General features: G+C 43.4%; 1 protein-coding gene across 1 annotated transcript in view; it reads left to right on the forward strand.

The window, feature by feature from the left end:
- The first annotated feature begins 9560 nt into the window (after positions 1-9560).
- LOC120918616 (protein-glutamine gamma-glutamyltransferase E-like) overlaps positions 9561-18883 on the forward strand; it is a 53378-nt gene continuing 44055 nt past the window's right edge. The window contains exon 1 of the mRNA XM_040330289.1: positions 9561-9645. Coding sequence (XP_040186223.1) covers positions 9639-9645 — 7 coding nt within the window. The 5' untranslated portion in view covers positions 9561-9638. The remainder of the gene's footprint in view (positions 9646-18883) is intronic.

Raw genomic sequence — 18883 nt, forward strand, 5'->3', positions numbered from 1 at the left:
TCTCTCTATGTCGACTCTTCTTCATGTCTCTCTATGTCGACTCTTCTTCATGTCTCTCTATGTCGACTCTTCTTCATGTCTCTCTATGTCGACTCTTCTTCATGTCTCTCTATGTCGACTCTTCTTCATGTCTCTCTATGTCGACTCTTCTTCATGTCTCTCTATGTCGACTCTTCTTCATGTCTCTCTGTCGACTCTTCTTCATGTCTCTATAATTTGGAATCTTTTCTCTCTATGTCGAATCTTTTCTCTTTATGTAGAATAATATTGGACTAATAGTGAAGGTTAGACACATTCGACTACAACGAAAACGAAAATAAAGCATTTGTTTATGTCGGATCTTTCGGTTTTCGTTTTCTGTGCTTTCGTTATCGTTTGTTAAAGCGATAACGAAAATACCTGAAATTCGGACGAAAATGCATTTGGACGAAAACGAATGCACATGTCTACTGGAGAATTGAACCCATAAAGGATCAGAATCACATAATGCAATTAATCCAAATCAGTACTGTAGTTTTCCCATTCAAGGCAAAGGAAAAGGTTGGCCTAAATGCCACTACCTTTGCCGCTGATACCTTTCCCTTATTCCACTCCTTCCTATTCACCTGCTGGAGCCCTTTGCAATGCAAACTTTCAGGGAGGGACTGGGCTGGGAGGCTGTAAGACCTTTTTCCCCCTGAGCCAGTATAAATAATTGGATTGTCTGGTGGCTCTGAGTAGGGATACACTATATTGTCAAAAGTCTTGGGAGCCTTCCTTTAAATGCACATGATGCACATGAACTTTAATGGCATGCCAGTCCTAGACCGTAGGGTTCAATATTGAGTTGGCCCACCCTACGCAGCTATAACAGCTTTAACTCTTCTGGGAAGGCTGTCCACAAGGTTTAGGAGTGTGTCTATGGGAATGTTTGAGCATTATTCCAAAAGTGCATTTGTGAGGTCAGGCACTGATGTTGGACTAGAAGGCTTGGCTCACAGCCTCCACACTAATTCATCCAAAAGGTGTTCTATTGGGTTGAGGTCAGAACTCTGTGCAGGTCAGACAAGTTCCTCCATGCCAAACTCGCTCATCAATGTCTTTATGGACCTTGCTTTGTGCACTGGTCCAAATTATTTGGTTGATTACGGTGTGGGTTTTTTTCTCAGAGGTTGGGCTTGGCCCCTTAGTTCCAGTAAAGGGAATTCTTAAGGCGTCAGCATACCACATTCTGGACAATTTCATGCTCCCAACTTTGTAGGGACACTTTGGGGATGGCCCCTTCCTGTTCCAACATGACTGCGCACCAGTGCACAAAGAAAGGTCCATAAAGACATGCATAAGCAAGTTTGGGTGGAGGAACTTGAGTGACCTGCACAGAGTCCTGACCTCAACTCCTCAACTTGATAGAACACCCTTGGGATGATTTAAGGTGGAGACTGCGAGCCAGGCCTTCGTGTCTAACATCAGTGCCTGACCTCACAAATGCACATTGCCATAGACACACTCCTAAAACTTGTGGACAGCCTTCCCAGAAGTTTTGAATCTGTTATAGCTACAAAGGGTGGCCAACTCAATATTGAACCTTACAAACTAAGACTGGAATGCCATTAAAATTCTTGTGCGTGCTAAGGCAGGTGTCCCAATACTTTTGATAATCAGTGTCTGAATGGTGAGGTACACTATATTATCAACCACATTCAGATTTGTGGTAGCCATTATTTATCTTTGTTAAAAGCTGCAAATATAATATTCGGCAAAGGAAAGTCTTTCATGCCCTCTACACACGATAGGATTTTACGCAAAAAAAAAAGTTGGATGTGAGCTTATTCCAAATATTCCGACCGTGTGTATGCGCCATCCAACATTTTCTGTCAGAATTTCCGCCAGCAAAAGATTGAGAGCAGGTTCTCTATTTTTCCGACGGAAAAAGTTGTCTGTATGCAATTCCGACGCGCAAAGAAACACGTTCTTGTGGGTCTGAATTTCAAACAAGATTTTTGTGACCGTGTGTATGCAACACAAGTTTGAGCCAACATTTCGTCAGAAAAAATCCACGGTTTTCTTGTCGGAATTTCTGATCGTGTGTACGGGGCATAGGATCCAACATCCTTTGCAGCTCTGAAATGTCATGTGATTCGATGCCAAGAGCAGCAAGAAAAGCTGGCAATTGAAGATGTATCACAATAAAACATGTCAATCAGGAACATCTACTTTTTAAAATGCCCACCAATCACCGCAGCACCATGGAATACTTTGTGCAGTCCACTCTTTTAGCCAGGGCAGCCATCACAAATGTTGGGGCCCCTTACGCAGCTTTAGGCAGGGCCCCCCTGGAGCAGAGAACCGGGGGGGGGGGGCGCTGACCGAAAAAAGAAACAAGTGTAATCTTTTCTCTCCTGACGCAAGATAATAAGCTGGGGACCATCGGGCCCCTTACAGGTGTAATGCAAAAAAAAAAAAACGGGAGGGGGGCCAGCTGGGCCTGTAAGGGGCCCTGGGTACCATCAGGCCCCTTACAGGTGTAATGCAAAAAATAAAAATAAAATAAAAAATGGGAGGCGGGCCAGTCAGGGCCCCTGGGGACCATCGGGCTCCTTACAGGTGTAATGCCTGTACCCCCCTGATGGCGGCCCTACTTTTATCCAACAGAAACATGTCTCTACCATAAAAGGGTAGTTGGTTGTATTTTCCACCCAAACCAAATGTTCCCATTCTCCCCAGAGCATCTCTTAATTTATTTTCACTATCGGCACCAGAATCACCAATAGTGAGCCCTGGTAAGAACCCAGAACTTGCATACTATTTATTGTATATTTTAGTACAGTGGAACCTCGGATTACGAGCACAATTCATCCAGGAGAATGCTCGTAATCGAAAGTAGTATATCAAAGCGTGTTTCCCCATTGAAGTCAATGGAAACGAAAATAATTAGTTCCGCATTAACTTCAATGGCATGCAATACCGCATGCGGCCAAAGGTTGGGGGCGCTGGAGAGCCTCGGAAACGGCCAGAAAGGCCCAACCTAGGCAAACCTGCGTATTTCCGTGTCTTTCCAAGTATTTTCGAATGGCGCCATTCGGCTCCACTTGGCTCCGGCGACCCCCCCCCCCCCCCCGCAGGCCAAACACGGTACTGCACACCGTTTTGGCCTGAATCCTGCTCGTTTTGCGAAACAACACTCGCAAACCGAGTTAGGATTTTTTCACAGTGCTCGTATTGCTTTAACCGCGTTACTCGGCCAAAGTTCTCCCTGCAGTTTTCCCGTCGGGATTCCCGGTGGACTTTATACCGCCGGGAATCCCAGCCATGTGCACAGGGCTTCAGATTACTAACCGCTGACAACATTGATCTTTATACCCAACTGCAAGGGGGGAATTTTCCCAATGACCACAAATGTAAGGGGCATTCTTCGCAATGACCATCATACTATTGTAACATGAGCTGTAGATAAAGTAATTATTAGCAGGGGTTCCCTGATACCATAAAGTTATTTCACGGGTTCCTCCATGTTAATGGGGTTGTAAAGGTAAATGTTTTTTCACCTTAATGCATCCTATGCATCCAATGATGCGGTGCGCCCGGGGGGGGGGGGGCGAGTGATGCAGTTGGCGGCTGCGGAGGGTGAGCCATGACAGCCATTCCATCCGATGAAACCGGTCTGATGGATTTTTCCATCAGTTATCCGATGAAGCTGACTGATGATCAGTCGTGCCTACACACCATAGGTTAAAAAAAAACGATTGTGTCAGAACGCGGTGACGTAAAACACAACGACGTGCTGAAAAAAATGAAGTTCAATGCTTCCAAGCATGGGTCGACTTGATTCTGAGCATGCGTGGATTTTTAACCGATGGACGTGCCTACAGACGATAATTTTTTTCTATAGGTTTTTTATCCATCAGATAATTTTAAAACAAGTTCCTAATTTTTTAACCGATGGATAAATAACCGATGGGGCCCACACACGATCAGTATAGTCTGATGAAAACCGTCCATCAGATCGTTTTCATCAGACAAACCGATCGTGTGTACGCGGCATTAGCCTATCTATGACACTCAACCATAACCTTCAGGGTAAGTCTGAATCAGAATTAAACTGTTGTGTGCAGGATGGGCTCTTTCCATATATTTACACATTATAGTACACTTACCTTACTGGTGTGGCCTTCTCTTGCGCTTTCCTCCATCTTCTTTCCTGCTACTATAAAATTCCTCTTCAGCCATTGGAAGGTCACTGATGATGTAACTCATTGTATGGCCACTAATGACATACAGTAACTTCTGTGCATAGGAGCTACATAGTCCCCGAAACCTGGCTTCATTTTCAACATCTTATGCTGTGTACACACCATCGAAAATTCCAACAAGAAAACCGTGGATTTTTTTCCAACTGAATTTTGGCTCAAACTTGTGTTGCATACAAACGGTCACACAAAATTTCGAACGCGGTGACGTACAACACTACAACGAGCCAAGAAAAATGAAGTTCAATGATTCTGAGCATGCGTCAAATTGATTCCGAGCATGCGTGTCTTTCTTGCGCATATGAAATTTGGAAAATTTGAGAACCAGCTTTTTGCTGTCGGAAAATACGACAGAAAAAGTCCTATGGGGTCTTCACACATTCAGAATTTCCGACCATAAACTCACATCAAACTTTTCTTGTCGGAAATTCCGATCGTGTGTACGCGGCATTACAGGTGGCAAGGGTGTAAATTCCACAATGCATGCAAAAATACTAGGGAAAAGAGGAAGATTTTTTTTGGCAGAAGAGACTTTGCATGTTTCATCTGCCAAAATTCCTTACCTCCTAGCAATATTTAATTTGTAGAGTTTAGATACAGTTTAACTCGTAATGCTAACTTTACAGTCAACTGTCTAAGAGCCAAAAATTTAGCAGCATTAAAATATCAAGCCTATATGATCTACAAAACAACTGACAGACACTTTTGAAGGCAAAACTTTTTTTATTAATCCAGTTTTAGATAGAAACCAGTTTTGGTTTTTATTGCTGTATGTGTCCCTGTTGGGGAGATTTACCCTCTCTATTAGCCCCGGTGACTGCTATCATTGAATGGGAAACTGAAGGAAAATCCAAAATTTGGGGATTTCTTCTAGGGATAAACTTCGTATTCAAATCAAACTCATGTTCGACTTGAACATCGTATGTTCGATCGTTCGTCGAGATACGAACAAAACGGGTCGTTCGCGCCAAATTCGAGTTACGTTTCACAGACACTAATTCACTGCGGCATCGCTGGCTGATGATTGGCAAAGCATGCACTATGACCCGCATGCTTGGCCAATCACAGTTTGCAAAAAACGGAGAGCCATAATTGGCCAAAGCCAGGGTGGCTTTGGCCAATTATGGCTCAGGGGGTTTAGTACACGCCCCACACTATAAAAGGCTGCCTGCAGGTCGGCCTTGTGTAGTGTGTTGCGGTGGTTGAGAGAGGACAGAGAGAGTGTCATTTGTTGCAGGTAGATAGAGCAGGCAGGCAGGCTAGTCAGTTAATGTTACAGTGTGTAGAGGATATATATACATTCCAGGTGTTGTACATATATTTATACACTATATAGTTTAGCTAGATCAGTTCTTCCTAATTTACTGGCAGGCAGGTGATTGTGCTAGCTGCAGTATTCTTACCTGGTTTATTGCCTGTGTCCTCTGCACCTAAAGCTACTTGGTGTGTACTGGCCGTGTGCTCTGTAGTTTGCACCTAAAGATTCAGTAGCAGTGATTTTAATGATGCTTAAATCAAAAAATTAAAAATTCCTTTAAATATTGAAAAGAAAAAACGACCGTTTTTTAAAACTTTTTTTCCATTGATACATGTTCCCTGGGGCAAGACCCGGGTTCTCAAAGACGTTTTACAACAATAACTTGCATATTAGGCTTTAAAATTAGCACTTTTGAATTCAAACGTTCAAGTCCCATAGACGTCAATGGGGTTCTAAATGTTTGCGCGAACGTTCAGTCCTTTCGAAGGTTCTGGTGTGAACCGAACGGGGGGGTGTTCGGCTCATCCCTAATGTCTTCCAATGGGTTCACTAGTTCTGGTGACCCTAGTATTCTCTCTTTGAAGGGATGTCCTCTCACATCCTGTTGTGACTATAAGACAGGAAGTGAAGGATAATATCCCCACTAGGACACAAACGGCAAAAAACTCTTCTTTACGCTATCCAAAATGAAAACAAGTTTTGACTTAAGTTCTACCTTAACATTTCTGGATGCATCATCACATACTAAATGTAAATTTCAGGAAACCCAAGATTCCGTCTGAGTCTGGTAGTCACATTTTCTTTGTATCCCTCAGAGGTTTCCATAAACATACTGGTGCAATTTAATTTTTTTTCCCACAGTAGCAGCTGGTAAAATCTGGCATTGCAGCAAAAAAAACATGTTATACTTACCTCCACTGTGCAGTTCGTTTTGCACAGAGTGGCCCCGATCCACGTCTTCTGGGGTCCCTCGGCGGCTGTCTCTGGTCCTCCCCGCAAGTACTGACCACAGTCATGCGAGAGAGCTCGCATGGTGGTGAGTAATTGCGGGCGCGCTCCCGTGATACAGCGAGCGGCCATAGCCGCTCACTGTATCACTCGGCCCCGCCCCCCGGCGCGCCGCGTCACTGGATGTGATTGACAGCAGCGCCAGCCAATGGCTGTGCTGCTCTCAATCCATTCGCTCTAGCCAATCAGCGGCCAGGCTGAGTGGCAAAGAGGATCTCAGGACCGAACGCGGGACTTTCAAGGGGTCAGGTAAGTATAACGGGGGCTCGGGTTCGGCAGCATCAGATGTTTTTTCACCCTAATGCATAGATTGCATTAAGGTGAAATTTATTTTTATTTTACAACTCCTTTAAATTAAGAAAATGTATTCAAGCTCAGAACACGATGGTACAGGACACCTACTGTACTCCACAAGATGTCACCTGTACTCTCAAATTATTGGTGCTGTGAGTAGGACAAAGGTTCCTTACTTCATATCTGGTGGTCCTGCCTGGTGATTCAACATTTTTGGAAGGTAGTTCACAATACAGTGGTTGAATTTTCTACTCTCCCAGTAGAGGTTTCTCCATCCCAATACCTTCTTCATCTCTCCTCTATGCTGATTTGAATACAGTGCCTTGAAAAAGTATTCATACCCCTTGAAATATCCCACAATTTATCATGGTACAGCCAAAAACGCAAATGTATTTTATTGGAATTTTATGTGATAGACCAACACAAAGTGGCACATAATTGTGAAGTAGAAGGAAAATAATAAATGGTTTTCAATTTTTTTTTTACCAATAAATATTTCTGAAAAGTGTGGTGTGCATTTGTATTCAGCCCCCATTACTCTGATACCCCTAACATCTAGTGGAACCAATTGCTTTCAGAAGTCACCTAATTAGTAAATAGAGTCCCCCCTGCGTGTAATTTAATCTCCATATAAATACAGCTGTTCTGTGAAGCTCTCAGAGGTTTGTTAGAGAACCTTAGTGAACAAACAGCATCATGAAGGCCAAGGGACACACCAGACAGGTCAGGTATAAAGTTGTGGAGAAGTTTAAAGCAGGGTTAGGTTATAAAAAATATTACAAGCTTTGAACATCTCATGGAGCACAGTTCAATCCATCATCCGAAAATGCAAAGAGTATGGCACAACTGCAAACCCTACCAAGACATGGCCGTCCACCTAAACTGAAAGCTTGGGAAAGAAGAGTGTTAATCAGAGAAGCAGCCAAGAGGCCCATGGTAACTCTGGAGGAGTGGGAGACTCTGTCCACAGGGCAACTATTAGTCATGCACTCCAAAAATCTGGCCTTTATGGAAGAGTGGCAAGAAAAAAAGCCATTGTTGAAAGAAAGCCATAAGAAGTCCTATTTGCTATTCCTATTTTTTTTTATCGTTTTTCAGAACCCGAAAAATGATGTGAAGCCCACACACAATCATTTTAAATTACATTTTTTTAAAACAACGTTTTTTTCATGCCGAAAAATGATCGTGTGTACGCGGCATAATGGTTGTCTGGACCCCAACATCAACTGCCAAACTGCAGCATTTCAGATAGACCTAAGCAATCAAAATGGGTCATGTGACTCCTCTCACTGAAAAATAAGTCTTTCATGCAACAAATGAAAGTCATTCAATCATCTGTCTGTAATGTGATGTTTAACCTCCCTGGCGGTATGATTCTGTCTGGAATTACGTACCAAAAGCGGTACAATTATTTTGCAAGGAAATTTGGTTATTTGTACTGTAGGCCTGTAATTTTTAGGAATAACTCACTTAAATCTGACCAAACAAGAGTGTAGTAGGCATCCCGGGTATGACATTTTTTTAAAAAACAAAATTATAAATTATAATATAATAAATAATTATAACAAATAATAATATAATTATAATAAAAATGATTCAATAATGTAATCAACTCAAAATCACTGAAATTTGCTCAGTTGCAGAATTGTCGCTGTCATTATTTTTTTTTTTTTATGACGAATTTCCCCACAAATCACTATCGCACAATTCTGCAAGTGATTATAATTTATTATCGCTGTTTTCTAGCTGATCTAAAACCATTTTTGACATAAAGGGACACTTTTGGACAATCTACAGTTTCCAGGCAGAAAGAACAGTTTTTATTATATAAAAGAACATGCAGGGCACTGGGCAGACCACTAGGGACAAGGGTGTGTATTTTTTACATACAGTACTGTAATCTATAAGATTACAGTATACTGTATGTAAGGTGTTTGGTTACTTTTTTGAATTTGGCGCCGTTCTCCGCTCCCGTGCGTCGTAACGTCGCAGGGAACGGAGATCGGCGGCACACGGGGAGACTGTGAATCGAGTGAGGAGGACCCGCTCGCTCACACAGCGGGGTGGCATCGCTGGATCCAGGGACCAGGTAAGTAACTTGCCTGTGGATCCAGCGAGAAGGTAAGCCGCGCCTCTGCACGTCCACCCCGAGCGTGACTCGGGGATACCGATCCTAACATTGAAAACCAACCCCGAGTCACGCTCGGGTTTACCGCTAAGGGGGTTAAAGGATCACTAAAGGAAAAACAATTTTTTTTGCTGAAATTACTGTTTACAGGGTATAGAGACATAATAGTTAATTGATTCCTTTTAAAAACGATTAAAAATAGATAAAAAATCAATCATATAAGGTGCCTCCTAGATGCAAAAACAAAACTGAAAGTAGTTTAGTCTTTGCATGTTATTTTATGCCTCTGTGCTGGACAGTGCCATAGAGAGTCATGGCTAGGAAAACGAAACTAAACTCTCCCATGACTTTTTCATAAGGAGCCAGACAACCAGGAAGTGTCCAGAACAGAGCAGAATTACAGCAACATCAGAGCAAAAACGAGCAATGAGGACATGAAACCAGGACTGCAGTAAGGTAAAGGAAGCTATTTAGCTAAAAAAAAAAAATTCCTTTAGTGATCCTTTAATCTTAAGATCTGTGTTGCCTTAAAATGATCTTGTATCTATCTCTCCTGTCTAATAACATACGCCTAATTAAAGTACTTTGATTTGTTTCCAACTTATTTACATTGTGATTAACTAGTAGGAGGAGAACTGGCTTTGGTTATAAATACAGCTTAAACCTGACCTGCTGTCATTATGAACGCACATAGTCTGAATCACAGAAGGAATACATTGGAACAATGACAGGTGAGTACTGCAAAACATTCATTTGAAGATGTTTTCCTATATGAAGCAATGATCGGTACAGAACCTGGATAAAGATAGACTTGGACTCAATTCTACCTTCAGTTGTGCTGCTATTTCATTGTTTTGTTGATTGAACATTTGTATGTATGTTGAATGTTTATGTTGTACAATATGTATTGTCTGATTGGAAGTTCATGAAGCTATATTTAGAATATTCAATACTTCCTTATTTATTCAAAATATAACAGGGATCCAACATCCTTTTTAGAAGTGAACTATGGAAATCTTTCCAGTTATTGAGTATCTTTAAAGTGTATCTAAAGACATTTTATATCTTCAGATATGGTTGGTAAGAGTTATGCCGCGTACACACGATCAGGCTTTTGCCCGGCCAAATCACATCGGAATTCCATCGGAAAAAAATAGAACATGTTCTATATCTAAACTCTGATGGAATTCATTCGAATTTCCAATGAAAAAACTCTGATGGGTCTACACGCGATCGGAAAATCGGATGGAAATTCTGATCGTGTGTACGGGGCATAAGAACCTTTGTCGAATGTTTATGGCTGTCTGTATCTCCTTTGGGGAGCTTCACCCCTATCCCCTATCCTGTTGACCATTGCCACCAAGAGAGAAAATCCATATTACAGGGCAAAAATATGGATACTTGTTCTGGTGACAACTTTTTAAGAGAAGATATCCCTTCATCCCTTCATTGAAAGAAAATCCTCACTTCCTGTTGTGACTTGAGACAGGAAGTGAAGGAAAACCCCACCAAATGAACACAAACAGTGAATAAAAGGGGTTTTCACATTTTCCTTTTGTACCTAAAACGTGAAAAAAATAGTTTTAGATGCTTTAAGATGGACTATACATGTATCTATGGTCATTGGGCCAGATTCACAGACGACTTACGCCGACGTAAGTTCTGAGATGCGCCGTCGTATCTATGCGCCCTATTCAGGGAACAAGATACGCCTGAATTTTGCCAAGATACGACCGACGTAAGTCTCCTACGCCGTCGTATCTTGGGTGCATATTTACGCTGGCCGCTAGGAGGCGCTTCCGTTGATTTACGTGTCGAATATGCAAATGACCTAGATACGCCGATTCACGAACGTACTTGCACCCGCTACGCCATTTACGTAAGGCTTACATCCGGCGTAAAGTTACCCCTGCTATATGAGGCGCAGGTAATGCAAAGTATGGACGTCGGAACAAGCGTATGTTTTTACGTCGTTTACGTAAGTCGTACGTGAATGGGGCTGGGCGTAAGTGAGGTTTCACGTCGTACGCATTGTGACGTCGTATCGTAGGGAGTATTTGCGACGTGATTCTGAGCATGCGTGCGCATGTGCCGTTCGTTCGGCTATGCATTCACATGGGGTCACGATTCATTTCAATACAACACGCCCACTACCAGCCTACTTTGAATTACGCGGGCTTACGCCGCCGTAACTTAGGGAGCAAGTGCTTTGTGAATACAGTACTTGCCTCACTAAGTTACGTCGGAGTTGCGCATATGAGATGCGCTACGCCCAACTAAAGATACGCCGCTGGCCCAATCTGGCCCATAATGTATAATTTACTTGGAGACAGTTTAATTGTATAAAAAGTGGAAGAATAAGACCCTCTGTATTCAGAGGCGGAATGACCATTCGGGCACACGGGCACTATGCCACTAGCGATCGTAATGGAGATGGCACATTCGTCGTGCTGTAATGGACTGAAAAGCACAAGACTGAAAAGCGCGAATCGTCTCTCACCAAACTTCTACTAACACGAGATTAGCAGAAGGAGCCCAAAGGGTGGCGCACTTGGTATTAAACTTCCCTTTTATAGTGCCGTTGTACGTGTTGTACGTGACCGCGTTCTTGGCGATCAGAATTTCCGATAACATTTGTGCGACCGTGTGTATGCAAGACAAGTTTGAGCCAACATCCATTAGAAAAAAATCCACGGTTTTGTTGTCGGGAATGTCCGATCGTGTGTACGCGGCACAAGAGTTGTTAGCTGTTCAGTCATACAACACAATGAGCAAAGGATTAGCAAGAAGGATCTAAAATAGAATAATGGTAATGCTTTTAATTGAAGGTGAAGGATAGTGTCACTTACCCAGTATTGCAATTACTATGCTTCTACCTAATATCAGTACCAATATAAGATATTATTAATAATAGTAGTGGTGGTAATAATGGTCAAAGTTGTATTAATAGTGGAAAAAGCAGTAGCAGAGGTAGTGGTGTATTAATCATAGTTGCTATTGTTTCTTATATTTGGGGCTTTTTTTCAGCGGGAACACAGGGAATGCAGTTCCTGCACCTCCAGCACTGAATGTATATAATAGCAAGGGGTGTGCTGGAGGGTCTATTGATGTTGGCTGCTGGGGGATCTATTGTCACTGGTGGGGATCTGTTTTTGTGTGAGGGCCTATTGTTGCTGGGGGGGTCTTATGTTGCTGGTAGGGATCTACTATTGAGGGAGAGGTCTATTGTTTTTGGCTTCTGAAAGACCTTTTGTTGCTGTTTGAGGGGAGCTATTGTTGCTGGGTGGATCTACTGTTCCTGGCTCCAGGAGACCTATTTTATTTATATACCGTATATATATATAACTAAACCCTTCGCGCTGACTGTACACACATTTGCAGCATTGGCTTTAGGGGGTTATAACGGAATGATACATGCAGCTTCAGGCATCATCCTGGTACTGTTTTTTAGAGCAGATGGTCAGCTTTCCAGGGATAACAACCGATGCGGCTAACCTTCTCCTGCTCTTACCTGGCCTCCTGTCCCACCGGGAGACCCGATCCGCCACTCCCGGGGGCTAGAGACAGACTGGCTCAAAGCCGGAAACGGAAGCAACGTCACAATGTCACTTCCAGTATACCCGGCTGCCAATTGCGCCGGTTTTAAAGAAAAATACAGTATTTGGTGATCTGAATACTTTGAAGTGCAGAGGGATTTTGGATCTTTTATGGATCCCTCCATAAAGAGTACCTGTCAACACAAAAAGACAATGTAAAAAAATAAATTAAATTGCCCCTGTCTCCGCAAGCTCGCACAGCAAAGAAAGCGCATACGCAAGTAGCGCCCGCATATGTAAATGGTGTTCAAATGACATTGCGAGAGCGAGAGCAATAATTCTATCATTAGACCTCCTCTGTAACTCTGATGCCGCGTACACACCATCACTTTATGTGATGGAAAAAAACTACATTTTCTGTGAAGTAAAAAACGAAGCTTTTGAAACTTCAATTTTCAAAAACGACGTTGCCTACACACCATCGTTTTTTCACAATGCTCTAGCAAAGCGAGGTTACGTTCACCACTTTTTTCCATTGAAGCTCGCTTCATAACTAGCTTCTGGGCATGCGCGGGTTTAAAAACATTGTTTTAAACGTCGTTTTTTGCTCAATTTTTGTGAAACAAAAAACGACGTTTTGAAAAACGACACAAAAATTGAAGCATGCTTCAATTTTTTTTTTCGTTTTTCACAAGACATAAAACGATGTTTTCCCCCACACACGGTCATTTAAATTGACGTTTTTAAAAATGTATTTTTTTCATCACATAAAGTGATGGTGTGTACGCGGCATGACTTGGTAAAAGTTAATTCTTTTTTAAAGTTTCGCCTATGGAGATTTTTAGGTACCGTAGTTTGTCGCTATTCCACTAGTGTATGCAATTTCAAAGCATGACATGTTTGGTATCTATTTACTCGGCGTAATATCATCTTTCACATTATACAAAAAAATTGGGCTAACTTCACTGTTTAGTTTTTTTTTAATTCATGAAAGTGTCTTTTTCCCCAAACAATTGCATTTGAAAGACCGCTACACAAATACTGTGTGACATAAAATAATGCAACAATCGCCATTTTATTCTCTAGATTCTCTTCTAAAAATATATATAATGTTTGGGGGTTCTAAGTAATTTTCTAGCAAAAAATATGTATTTGAACTTATAAGCAACAAATGTCAGAAATAGGCTTATGCATGAAATGGTTAGATAACAGCAAATTCCATACGAATTGTTTAGCACCCCAAAATGATACTTGGGGCAGTACTGAGAGGTGGGTAGGGGGTAGAGCCAAGGGACAGTACTTGGAGGTGGGTAGGGTGCAGAGACAAGGGGGCACTCAGAAGGGGGGCACCTATTCTCTGAGAAAAAAAACCCTGCCTGTATTTATAAATTTGCCAGCAATTTGTGCATAGTTATACACTACCTAAAGAAGGCCCAAAAGCAAATCTTTGCAAAAAATCATTTATTAGAATGTATAAGGAAATGAACAAGGAATACAATTTATACGTAAAATTGGATGCTCCATTTCTATAATTAGGTATACCGTATATACTCGAGTATAAGCTGACCCGAATATAAGTCGAGGCACCTAATTTTACCACAAAAAAATGGGAAAACGTATTGACTCGAGTATAAGCCTAGGGTGTCCATCTGCATGCCTCACTGTGCCTCACTGTGTCCATGTGCATGCCTCACTGTGCCCATGCCTCACTGTGTCCATGACTAGACTGACGTTTAACATGGGAGTCTATGGAAGGGGTGACGGCTTTTTACCACCTAATTTTACCACAAAAAACTGGGAAAATGTATTGACTCGAGTATAAGCCTAGGGTGTCCATCTGCATGCCTCACTGTGCCCCACTTTGCCTCACTGTGTCCATGTGCCTGCCTGACTGTGTCCATGCCTCACTGTGTCCATGCCTCACTGTGCAGAGGCCTCACTATGTCCATGACTAGACTGATGTTTAATATGGGAGTCTATGGAAGGGGTGACGGCTTTTTATCACCTAATTTTACCACAAAAAAATGGGAAAATGTATTGACTCGAGTATAAGCCTAGGGTATCCATCTGCATGCCTCACTGTGCCTCACTGTGTCCATGTGCATGCCTCACTGTGCCCATGCCTCACTGTGCCCATGCCTCACTATGTCCATGACTAGACTGACGTTTAAACTGGGAGTCTATGGAAGAGGTGCCGGCTTTGTAAAATCAGTGCTCCCCAGCCATAGGTCCCCCAGACAACAAACTTTGCACACTTATAGAAGGGAAATGGGGCTACATGTGTGCCAAGGTACCAGGCTTCCAAAGTCCGGGAGATCAGGCACAAAAAGGTGACTCGAGTATAAGCTGAGGGGGGCATTTTCAGCACAAAAAAATGTGCTGATAAACTCGGCTTATACTCGAGTATATACGGTATACTGTATGTGTGCATAATCGGGAAAACCTTATCAGCTGTGACAGCTTCACGGAGCTTCTGTTTTGTGAAAGGGTCAGTGGAGAACATAATTCACATACATATGCACAGTTGGATACTGGGGCGCTTCGGCATTTTACCCTTTCTTCGACCACTAGCGGGGGTTAAAAGCACCCCCCCCACGTTAAAATGTAAAAATACCCCACTGTGCCCCCTGCATCTTTCAATATATTTGTCACTATTGTGTATGCCCTTTTCACAACTGCACCTCTGGACCCCTTTACATTACACAGCACCCCACAGCTCTGGACCCCTTTACATTACACAGCACCCTGCATCACTGGACCCCTTTACATTACACAGCACCCTGCATCACTGTGCCCCCTTTACATTACACTGCACCCTGCATCACTGGACCCCTTTACATTACACAGCACCCTGCATCACTGTGCCCCCTTTACATTACACAGCACCCTGCATCACTGTGCCCCCTTTACATTACACAGCACCCTGCATCACTGTGCCCCCTTTACATTACACAGCACCCTGCACCACTGGCCCCCTTTACATAACACAGCACCCTGCATCACTGTGCCCCCTTTACATTACACAGCACCCTGCATCACTGTGCCCCCTTTACATTACACAGCACCCTGCACCACTGGCCCCCTTTACATAACACAGCACCCTGCACCACTGGCCCCTTTTACATTACACAGCCCCCTGCACCACTGGCCCCCTTTACATTACACAGCCCCCTGCACCACTGGACCGCTTTACATTACACAGCACCCCTTTCCCTTGACTGAAACACTACAGTATATTGACAGTGTATTTATTTCAGGTCTAAAAGGAACCTTTTGGAATGAGGGATAAATGGATTTGATTCCAGAAGAGGGACAAGCACTCTAAATAAGGGACAACTAGAAACTATGCCGTTGACTACAACTCTGTGTTGTGTTTGCTCTGCAGTTTCCAGACTTGCTAAAAACACATCAGAAAATAGTCTAGTGTTACCTGTGGCAACAGATGTTGGAACAAAACGAAGCACAGGCCTAGTAAACAATATAAAACGGCGCTCCTCTGTCCTCTGGCACTCGTATTGTATGTCACGGAGCTGGGTCTGTGTGCAAGGTCCCGCCCCCCTAGTTCGGCTCGTGTGATAGGCGGAACACTAGAAGACTATCAGATGATCCGAACTAGGGGGGCGGGACCTTGCACCCAGATCCATGACATACGATACGAGCGCCGGAGGACAGAAGGAGGAGAGCGCTGCCGTCACCGCTTAAAGCACCCCCAGGGTCAGTTCGGCCCTGCTCCTGGCGATTCCAGGGGGGGGGCAAATTACCCCTCTTGCCCTATGGAGCGGACGCCCATGGTTGGATATAGGTGTAATGTGCATGTAATGGTTGGCGATGAAGGGATTCAGTGCCGGACTGTAAATCCAAATCAGTTTATCTCCTGATATTTAAAACAGACCAAACCATATCTGTGTACTTAAATGTGATAAAGTGGATGTAAACCCAATTCATGAAATTTGAGCTGTGCACATATATCTGCAATATTTTGTTATCTCTCTTCAAAGAGCTAAGTCCCTTAGCTCTCTCCTGAACCATTTCTCTGTTATCAGCCTGAGAACTTCTGACAAATTCTCGGACACATCAGATAAAAGCAGTCTGAATTTTTTTGTCAGGGAAGGTTGCTAAAATAGATTAACAGGAAGCTGGCCCCGTTGCACAACACCTCTGAGAGTCTCTGCCTATGATGAGAGGGGGTGCGTGCCTTTCCTCCAATCAGCTGTTTTAGCTATCTGGGCTGTATGCCCAGACATCACACTCTGTGTTAACCAGGAAAAGAAAATCTCCTAACACGATCTGAACTTTCTAAACCGTATATAAATGTGAAGACAGCAGATATACCTATGTAAGGAGATTTGGTTCATCTCTGTGTTTTATCTGAGGCTGTTCACTCCACTGGGTGTATGGAGAGTTTACATCCTCTTTAAACCCTTCAAAGGAATACTATTTGATTTATTAACACGGCTGACCCAGTAGTGTGCTCAACGCCAAGTCAAGGGTTATGGGTTACAGCAAAGTTTCTTCTTGCATTACATAAGAGATGTTTTTGAAATGGGCCACCCAGAGGAGCTTTGGCTGTAAATGTGGTGAGAGGCACCTAATACAACCATTTCCATATTTGATCATCCAGCAGAAGCCTGTCAGTTGACTGCTCTGAAGGAAATAGTTAATTAATGAATCCATTACCAATATAGCAGTGCTTGCAGAATCTGGCCGTGCCTTCTTCATCTTTTAGGAATAAACATGATCAAATAGCCAACATCCAGGCGTGACCCCATGCAAATGATGGGCCGAGCGGCAAACGGATACGTATTGCCAACTGCGCATGCGCCGTCCCGTGGGCGCGTCTCAGTGCGCATGCTCACAATCACGTCGGAACAACTGCCTAAGATACGCCGGAATCACTACATTAACGTAACCTACGCCCAGCCCTATTCACGTACAATGTAAACTGCGTAAAATACGCCGGCTTGTGTTCCCTGGTGCAGCCCTTTGCATGGATGCTGCTGAGTTACACCTCCTTTATGGGGCATAACTTTACGCTGTACGTACAACTTGCGCGCACCAGTCGTAGCCTGCGCCGGGCGCAAGTAAGATCGTGAATCGGCGTATCTCCCTCATTTGCATATTTGAATAGAAAATCAATGGGAGCGCCACATGCGTCCAGCGTAAATATGCGCCCACGATACGCCGGCAAGTTACGTTGGTCAGATGAAGCCTATTTTCAGGCGTATCTAGTTTAGTGGGCACGGCGCACAGATACGACGGCGCATATTTTCACTTACGCTGCGTATTTTGAGATACGTCGGTGCAAGTGCTTTGTTTATCCGGGCCTATGTTGCTTCATCTTATTGTCAATTGTGAACATTTAAATTTTTTCTGTTAGTCATTTAGGCCCCTTTCACACGATCGGACCGTTCAGGTCCGCCTGTCAGTTTTAACGGTGGACCTGAACGGCTGCTCCATGCAGTTCTATGGAGCATCGGATGTCAGCAGAGATATGTCCGCTGACATCTGACCCGTTCTGATCCGCCAAATTCAAACAGATGGCGATACGTCACCATCCATCCATGACGGATCGGGTGAGATCTGATGAAAACGGACATGCTGTCGGTTTTCATCAGATCTCCCCATAGGAGACAGCGGCGCTGCACAAGCCCCTCCCTGCTCAGTGAGCAGAGAGGGACTTGTCATCCGCCGGCTCCGCGAGAGATCTCCCGCTGAGCCGGCGGACTCCGTAGCAAGAGTCCGCCTGTGTGGAAGAGGCCTTATTCTTATGTCACTGTTCTTAATGAACATACTTATATATGTTTTTCTTGGATTGTAAAACTTTAAAATCTTAAAATAAAGATTACATACTGGCATTAGAAGAAAAGAAAAAAAGCCAACAAGGGTGTTTAGGCAACTGTCGGTTGTGTGTTTTCCTCTGATGGTAATCAGACTTTGCCTGCATGCATCTGAGAAAAATAATGATCAGCGCTACAATGTACACAAAAAACAACAAAAGTATTATAAAAGTGCAAAACCTAGCATCCAATGGGCCGTGTAGTCATCTGATTGGCTACAACAGCAAATAACCCAAAGTTGATCTAAACAAGTGAGCTGCAAAACCAAAACATGCAGTGAAAATAGCCTCTATAAAGTGAAAGGGCCAGTGAAACAGACACAAGAAAAAATGGAAAAAATGAATGAATGAAATGAAAAAATGATCAATATTACATCAGATAAAATATGAATTGTAAAAAACTGCACAAGTCACTAAGGCCTTGTACTCACGAGCAGACATGTCCGATGAAACCGGTCCGCGGACCGTTTTCAGGGACTTCTGTTCAATGGCTGTACACACCATCGAACAGAGGTCCGCGCGTAAACAAAACGCGGGGCGTGTCCGCTGTCGCCGCGTCGATGACGCGGTGTCGCCGCGACAATGACGCAGCGACGT

Source organism: Rana temporaria, chromosome 12 (assembly GCF_905171775.1).
Source record: "Rana temporaria chromosome 12, aRanTem1.1, whole genome shotgun sequence".
Classification (NCBI taxonomy): Eukaryota; Metazoa; Chordata; class Amphibia; order Anura; family Ranidae; genus Rana; species Rana temporaria.